This window comes from Chiloscyllium plagiosum, chromosome 25 (genome assembly GCF_004010195.1).
Source record: "Chiloscyllium plagiosum isolate BGI_BamShark_2017 chromosome 25, ASM401019v2, whole genome shotgun sequence".
Classification (NCBI taxonomy): domain Eukaryota; kingdom Metazoa; phylum Chordata; class Chondrichthyes; order Orectolobiformes; family Hemiscylliidae; genus Chiloscyllium; species Chiloscyllium plagiosum.
This window is the reverse complement of record NC_057734.1, coordinates 46282999-46292154: the sequence shown is the minus strand read 5'-3', so window position 1 is coordinate 46292154 and position 9156 is coordinate 46282999. Positions and strand designations below refer to the sequence as shown.

Below are 9156 nucleotides of genomic sequence, written 5' to 3'. Positions count from 1 at the left end.
GACATCATCAGTGCTTGGGAGCCTGCTGCGAAGCGCTTCTTTGATGTTTCCTCCGGTGTTTATAGTGGCTTGTCCCTGCCGCTTCCGGTTGTCAGTTTCAGCTGTCCGCTGTAGTGGTTGGTATATTGGGTCCAGGTCGATGTGTTTGTTGATGGAGTTTGTGGATGAATGCTATGCCTCTAGGAATTCCCTGGCTGTTCTCTGTTTGGCTTGCCCTATGATAGTAGTGTTGTCTCAGTCGAATTCATGTTGCTTGTTGTCTGCGTGTGTGGCTACTAAGGATAGCTGGTCGTGTCGTTTCGTGGCTAGTTGATGTTCATGTATGCGGATTGTTAGCTGCCTTCCTGTCTTCAACCGGAAGCGGCAGGGACAGACCACTATAAACACCGGAGGAAACATCAAAGAAGCGCTTCGCAGGAGGCTCCCAAGCACTGATGATGTCGCTTAGCCAGGGGACGAAACGTTTGCAACAAAAACTTCCAGCTCGGCGAACAGAACCACAACAACCTTAATGCCTTTTAGAATACCCAACACTTCTTCCCTCCTTGTGCCGACTTGACCTAAAGTAATCAAACAACCATCTATGCCTAACCTCAACGTCCGTCATGTCTCTCTCCTCGTGAATACTGATGCAAAGTACGCATTAAAAATCTCACCCATTTTCTGACTCCACACATAACTTTCCTCCTTTGTCCTTGAGTGGGCCAACCCTTTCTCTGGTTACCCTTTTGCTTCTTATATACAAATAAAAGGCTTTGGGATTTTCCTTAACCCTGTTTGCTAAAGATATTTCATGACCCCTTTTAGCCCTCTTAATTCCTTGTTTCAGATTGGGGTCCTACTTTCCCGATATTCTTCCAAAGCTTCATCTTTTTCAGTCACCTTGACCTTATGAACGCTTCCTTTTTCCTCCGAGCTAGTCTCACAATTTCACCTGTCATCCATAGTTCTCTAATCTTGCCATTTCTGTCCCTCATTTTCACAGAGACATGTCTGTCCTGCACTCTAATCAAGTTCTCTTTAAAAACCTCCCTCATATCAAATGTGGATTTACCCTCAAACAGCTGCTCCCAATCCACATTCCTCAACTCCTGCTGAATTTTGCTATAGTTGGCCTTCCCCAGTTTTGGACTCTTCCTTTAGGACCACTCTCGTCTTTGTCCGTGAGTATTCTAAAACTTACTGAATTGTGATCACTATTCCCAAAGTAACCCCCTACTGAAACTTCAACCACCTGGCCGGTCTCATTCCCCAACACCAGGTCCAGTATGGCCACTTCCCAAGTTGGATTATTTACATACTGCTCTATAAAACCCTCCTGGATGCTCCTTACAAATTCTGCTCCATATAGACCACTAACACTAAGTGAATCCAAGTCAATGTTGGGAAAATTTAAAATCTCCCATCACCACCATCCTGTTGCTCCTACATAGAACATAGAAAAATACAGCGCAGTACAGGCCCTTTGGCCCTCGATGTTACGCCGATCCAAGCCCACCTAACCTACACTAGCCCACTATCCTCCATATGCCTATCCAATGCCCGTTTAAATGCCCGTTCACACTGTCAATCCTATCTAACCCCCTAATCATCTTGTACACCTCATTCAAGTCACCCCTAAACCTTCTTTTCTCTAATGGAAACAGCCCCAAGTGTCTCAGTCTTTCCTCATACGATCTTCCTTCCATACCAGGCAACATCCTGGTAAACCTCCTCTGCACCCGTTCCAGTGCCTCCACATCCTTCCTAGAGTATGGCGACCAAAACTGCACAGAATACTCCAGATGTGGCTGCACCAGAGTCTTATACATCTTTTCATAATCTGTTTACATATTTGTACCTCTCCCTCACGCTCACTGTTGGGAGGCTTGTAGTACAGCCCCAACATTGTTACCGCAGCCTTCCTATTTCTGACCATATTGCCTCACTGCTTGAGTCCTCCATAGTGCCCTCCTTCAGTACAGCTGTGATACCCTCTCTCACCAGTAATGCAGCTCCTCCACCACTCTTACCTCCCTCTCTATTCTGCCTGAAGCATCTATGTCCTGGGATATTTAATTGCCAATCTTGCCCTTGCCTCAACCAAGTCTCAGTAAGAGCAGTAACATCATACTCCCAGGTACTAACCCAAGCACTTAAGTTCATCTGCCTTACGTACAACACTTCTCGCATTAAAACAAATGCATCTTAGACCACCTGTCCCTTTACGTTCATCATCTGCTCCCTCCCTACTCTTCCCCTAGTTCCTTACAGGCTTTAGTTACTACCTCTTTACTGTCCACTAGCCACTTCCCATCCCCCTGCCACATTAGTTTAAATCCTTCCCAACAGCGTTAATAAAAGCACCCTCAAGGACATTGGTTCCAGTCCTGCCCAGAAGTAGACCATCCGATTTGTAATAGTCCCACCTCCAACAGAGCAAGTCCTAAAGTTCCAAAAATCTGAACCCCTCCCTCCACCATCTCTCAAGCCATTCATTCATCCTGCCTATTCTTTCATTTCTACTCTGACTAGCACGTGGCTCTGGCGGCAGTCCTTAGATTATTACCTCTGGGGTCCTACTTTTTAACTTGGCTTCTAACTTCCTAAATTCTGTTGTCGGATCTCATCCCGTTTATTACCTATATCATTGGTGACTATATGCACCACAACAGCTGGCTGTTCACCCTCCCCCTTCAGAATGTACTGCAGCCAATCTGAAACATTCCTGATCCGTGCACCTGGGAGGCAACATGCCATTCAGGAGTCTTGTTTTCGACCACAGAGCCGCCTATCTACTCCCCTTACAATTGAATCCTCTATGACTATAGTCCTTCCACTCTTTTTCCTGCTCTTCTGAACAGCAGAGCCAACCATGGTGTCATGAACCTGGCTACTGCTACCTTCCCTTGGCGAGCTACCTCCCCCAATAATAATATCCAAAACGATATACCTATTTTTGGAGGGAGATTTTTCTTCACTGGCCTCCTGCTCTTGCATGCCTTTTGGTCACCCATTCTCTTTCTCCCTCAGTAGTCCTAATCTGCAGTGGGACTGATTCACTAAACTTGCTATCCACGACCTCCTTAGAATCGCGGACGCTCCAAAGTGCTCCATCCGCAGCTTCAGAGCTGTCATGCAGTCTAATGAGAGGTGCGGCTGGACACACTTCCTGCATGTGAAGGAGCCAGGGACATCAGCCGCATCCCTGATCTCCCACATTGAGCAAGAGCAACATGACATAGATCTGGGATCTCCTGCATTTTCATTCTTGAGCTTAACTTAGTCAACTATAATATCAAATAATAGATAAATGAAATAAATGTTTTTCTTTTAAACCAATCACACTACTTCTCAGCACACGATAAAAAAGAATAAGAGAAGCCTTACCTTATCAACACACTACAGAGTTTAGTAGGTTAGACCTGTACTTATTGGAGTTTGGAAAAATGAGAAGTCACCTTACTGAAGTACATGAGATTCTTAGGGGACTTGAACGGGTAGATGTGGAGAGATTGTATTCCTTTTCGGGAGAGTCTAGTCTCTCAATCATGGGTCACCCAGTCAGAACAGAGATGAGGAGGAATGCAGAGGCTGTATCATAAAGTGTATTCAAGGCTGTGATAGTTAGAATTTTAATCAGTAAGGGAATCAAGGATTTTGGGGAAAAGTCAGGCAAAAGCAGTTGAGGATTTTCAGACTAGCAATGATCTCACTGAATGGCGGGGCAGACCCATTGCCAAATTATCTATTTCTGCTCCTACATCTTATGGTCTTAAATAATTTTTCTGCTTCTGATATTAATATATCAGACCTTCATTTTTTAGATGGAGTGTCGCTAATGTAACTCAACCATTGAATCATTAGTGATTCCCCAATCATTCCAGTGCAGCTCCCACTAGTTATGTAATATCTTAGATTCTCATTATTGCACACTTGCACCAATTTGCCATCTTACTACTACCAGTTTGCTCCAGGAAATTTTGTAACAAGTCTCATCAGTTCTTCAGCTTTTGTCAGTGATTAATCGACAACTGATTAATCAGAATTATTGTCCATGTTTTAATTTCCTGTCCAGTATTTTAAGTTGTGCTGATTTTTACATACTGGTGCCCTGCTTGGAATGCTGTTGATATTGATATTATCATTTTAATCCTTGTTATAGATTTCAGAAATTGAAAATAATGCGTTTCTGGGTTATGAATAGCTCTAGAGGTTCAAACCAACAAAATGTCGTTTATTCTGAATCTCTTTGTTCACACCAGATCAGTAACTGTGCTGGGGATTCCATGGTTCTGGACTGGGACAGAGTTAGAGTATTTGACCGGGAAGTTGCACAGATGTATCTGAATATGACAAAGTCCACAACAGATACAAAGGTAAACAAGGGAAAAACTATAGATCATTAATCAAGAGGGACTGGTTTAGTTTGGGTTTATGTTCAGCATGGATTGTTTGGACTGATCGGTCTGTTTCCATGCTATAGGACTCTATGACTCTCTAAATCTGCAAATGAAAAGCTGTTACCAGTAAAAGTGATTTGTTGTAAAAACTTTTACTTTGAGAAAAATACTTGCCTTTTCAATCAGTTTTGATTTGTGTGTGATTTATTGTCTCCAGTTACCTTCTGAAGTGGCCTAAAAATAACAGTTGTAGCCAACTGCCTAGAATTATGGACGAAAGTGGTCCAAAGAGAAGGCATACTACTTTAGCAATTAAGAATAAACTTTTGCCTTGGCAGTGATACACATTCTGAGAATGAAAATGATTAAATACATAGGAAGAAAATAAATTGCGGAATACACCACAGGTTTGCCTCATTGCCTGGTTTGAAAAAGAGTACACAATCTGTAGAACAGGGAGAATCTCTTAAGCAATCCAGATGTGAAGGGGTGAAAAGCAAGTATATGGTGAAGGGGGCAGGAGAAAGAAAAGAGATTGGACAGCTGTAGCTGGTTAAAAAGTGAGAGAATTATTTCAGTTTAAAAGTGAAAATGGTAGATGCAAGATTCTACAACTTACAGAATCGAAGGTACTTTTGTACCAGGAGGAAGGCCAGTACCTCCGTGATCCTTAAACAAATAGTAAGCCTTCCGAATGTAATTTCAAAGAGTTCCTTCTATTTGTAGATTGTTTTCCTCAGTCAATTTTTGGACTTCTGATTTACTAAGTGAATGCTGTTCTCTGTGTCATGTAGCTGCTTGTGGAAGAAAGCTGCTACCTTAATATAGAGGCTTTCTTAACATCATAAGTGTCTTGTAACTGGATTTGTATGTTAATTTTTGTTACAGGTGGAATCTGTGAGTAAAAAGGAAAAGGTGAAGCAGAGACCACAGGCTCTGAACACAGTGGAGATGCTGCGTGTGGCCAGCTCTGCCCTGGGTATGCTTGTGTTATGCCCATCCTTAACTAATTATTGCCTCGGGATGAGTTGGATTTCTTAGCTGCTTAAAGTATGTTGCTGCAAAAAAGACACATTTTGACAATTTTTGTCTTGCACCCAGAACAATGTGCAAGAATAGCAATTCAAGGGAAAGCCAGCATTTACAGAACAACCTGGGTTACCCGAACATCAATTATCCAAATTTTGGATTATTCGAAAAAGATCTCAACATCCCGAAGATTGAGATCGGAAACTGGACTCTCTACCTGCAGAAACTCTCTTTCCAAGACAGAATAGCCACCAGGGAACTCAGCAACTCCTCTCTTGCTCTGCCTCTGTCATTTATTTTCTTTTATCCTTTTTTTCTGCTTCTCGTTTTAAAATATAAAATGATTGAGATAAACTTAACAGTACAGGACATGGTTGACTAGCTCCTGCAACAGGTTTCCAGAAGTGGGTGGAACTGTTGTGAGAGGATCCAGAGATAAACTGTGTTGCACCCACTGTGTGCCTTACCTACCTGGGTCCGAGGTGGTCTCGGAGTCTAGCTGAAAAGGTTGGAGACGGTGGTTTGGTATACACCTGAGGGTGGTTTTCCCACTGGCTAAATTGTCTGGTGCAAGTTTTTAAATATTAAATTAATTCAACCTCCTGTTCATTTTAACTTCATTTAAGATATTTACCCAATTCTGACCAGTTATCCGAACAATCAGTTATCCAAACTAAATACTCCCCACCCGTCTCATTCAGATATTCGAGGTTGTTCTGTATACTGCATGATTCATTGGCAAGTGAACTCGGTAGAGGCGTTTCTGTAGAGAATTTACAAATTAATGTTGATTTACATATAATAGTCAGTTTTTCTCGAAATTTTAAACCAGGTGACTCCGATCAGGGTATTGCTGTGAGAAATGACCCAACAAATGCCTGTGACCTATTTTGTTGAGTTGAAACAGGTGTGTACACGTTCTTTCTGTCTACAGAGAGCAGGGCCTGATGTATTAATAGATGTAGCTTCCAGTAGACGTGAGTGTGCCACACTGTAAACTGATTAATACTGCGAAACTATTTGGCATTGTAATTCTTCCCACATTGAATATTTTCCAGCAAGTATTGTCCAATTACTAACATGATTCATGTTTGCAATGGAACAGTCAAATGAGCTCCTTTTCTTCAATGTCCAAGTTGAGAAGTTGGCCAGAGAGTTCTCTACTACTGTCTGCCACAAACCGATTCTCACTGGCAAATATATACATTGGGATTCCTACAGTGCATGCACCTTAAAGTTGGCTTTTTCTTAAACCTTGTAAGTTGAGCTTGAGCCATTTATCCACCTAGCAAATTTGATACCGATAAAGGCACAGTAGAAGCATTCACATCACCCAAATTCAGGAAATGCCCTAAGACAGTCACTTTCGGACCTAAAAGGTGTCCAGTCTGCCATGGATTAAGACATCTTGTTTGTTTGAGCAAAAGGCGAAACTAATATTTTATGCTGCCACGGTACAGTTGGAACATGAGTGATGTCTTCAGCACTAAGAGTATGCTGCTATCAAGTTGAAGAGATGTTTGGCCCATTGCACAAATGAGTAAAGTGGTATAAAAATTTCCATGCCAAAGATTTGAAAATTGTATAAAACAGTATATGCCTTTGGCTGTTCCTAACAAGCAAGGTACTGGCCCGACTCAACCAGCCAAACAGCATGGTATCTGATGTCAGATGTGGTTCCACAATTAGATAACATTTGTTGGATAATCCTGAGCATGCAAAGAATTGTGCTGACAATAAATTTAGAGTTGAGATTTGGGGTCAGTTTGTGGCACACCTGCATGTATTGAAAGCTACATTTATTGATACACAAGACCTTGTTCTTTGAAGACATAACATGTACACACACTGTGCCTGGTTCATTTCAACCAAATGTGTGACAGATATTCAGTTAGTTTTTCAGCAATATTCTGACCAATCAGAATCAACTTGTGTAGTATAAAATATAAACAAAATCTGGCAGTTTACTGCTGATCATCACTAGTTGTTGCATTCTTCATGGAAATGCCTCTACCAATTAGAGTCCATTTGCCAACCAATCAGCACTCTACTCTCCTAGAATATGTGTTTCATCCCCCTTGAATTACTATTCTTGTGAATTGTCCTGATAAAAAAATGTTCTTGTCCGCAGGCTCAAGTTTTGTACTGCCAAATATTGGGCGGCTCAGTGGCTAACCCTGCTGCCTCATAGCGCCAGGAACCCGGGTTTGATTCCACCCTTGGGTGACTGTTTGGACTTTGCACATCCTCCAGCTGCTCCAGTTTTCTCCCAAAGTCGAAAGAGTTGCAGGTTATGTGAATAGGAATATGTAGGTTAGGTGGATTAGCCATGGGAAATGTAGGGTTACAGGGATGGGGTATTGGGGTGGGTGTAGATGGGATGTTCTTTGGAGGGGGCAATATGGGCTCTATGGGCTGAATGGCCTGCTCCCATTTTGTAGGGATCCTATGATTGTATTTATGAAAAGTATTTTAATGCTGCAAATTATACAGTTTCCTTTTGTCTTTTTATAAAAACAAATGTATTAATGTTTGTTATGATAACATTTTAGAGCTGACCATTCTGAGCTGCGGCTCTAAAGGCACAGGCTTCCAAATCATCTAATCTTGGACTTCAGAACAGTTAGTCATACGTTTTGCATAATACTCCTCCTGTATTCTAAGCAGTGTGAATTGCGTGCTGCATAATGATCAGTTCTGCGCTTGGGCCTGTGCCTACTTGGGTTCATGCTTCCTAAACTGATTTCACATGGGACTGTTATGGATAGCAGACAGAGATACAGCAGGTAAGGATCTACCATGTAACAGGATTATAATTCCTAGTTCACATGGTGAATTCTAATGCTGACTGAAAACTGCTACATTGAGCACATTTGTGTTCATTATAGCCACTGTGCTGGGTATTGCCAAAGCAGTGCAGAGTGTGGCTATAGAGGTGGGGTGCGATGTTATTCCAGTTTCAGTAACTGTGAAAGTAAATAAGTAAATTCTGAAAGTCTTCAAAACTTGAAAGACAGCCCCAGAACGTCACTGTATTTTACAGGTTAATATTATAGACTACAGCAAATCCCCTCAAAACATATGTAAAACATAGCCTATACCCTGACTTTTATCTTAATTAAAGGCAAGAGTAAGGTGCTGCATTCCAGTTGTGTTTCGATTGGTGAAACTACTAGGCTTTAAGCAAAACCCACTTTATTCTTACACCACAGATAAAATATACACCAAAGAAGAATTGGCGTTACTTTAACTCTGTCAAAATACTTAACAAAATAATATATATTTTAACTACTACTCATCAACTGTTCCAATAGAGCAGCATCCCATAAACACAGTCTTGGCACAGGCAAATTCAGCAAAACAGATTTCCTTCACTTGCTGTCTCCAGTCCAGGAGAAGGAACACTGACAAATCTAGCAGCAGAGAGAGAGCTCAAGCTTTTTGCAACAGCAGAACGAGACAACTATCTAGCAGCTTCAACTCCAAAAACCCCAACTTCACCACTGAAAGCAAAACTAAAGCCCTGGCTCTGTGTGAGCCTGACTCCAACCAATCATGCTTCTTTAGTTTAATTTTTTTTAAAAAACCCAAAGCTATTTGCTCTACTTTCCATGGAGAAAACACCTCGACACCAAGTTTATAACATCTGTCTTCAAGAGAAACAGGCCAATCAAATCCCTCTTAAAGATACGTTTCGTATACTAAGTTTTTCAATTCTGATCAGCTATGTTCCATAGAAAGTAGA

At 41.6% G+C, this 9156-nt stretch overlaps 1 protein-coding gene across 1 annotated transcript in view; it reads left to right on the top strand.

Moving 5' to 3' along the window:
• Nucleotides 1-9156, top strand: part of top3b (DNA topoisomerase III beta) — a 77236-nt gene that overhangs the window by 29918 nt on the left and 38162 nt on the right. The window contains exons 7-8 of the mRNA XM_043716084.1: nt 4245-4358; nt 5271-5361. Of these exons, the coding sequence (XP_043572019.1) occupies nt 4245-4358; nt 5271-5361 (205 nt within the window). The remainder of the gene's footprint in view (nt 1-4244; nt 4359-5270; nt 5362-9156) is intronic.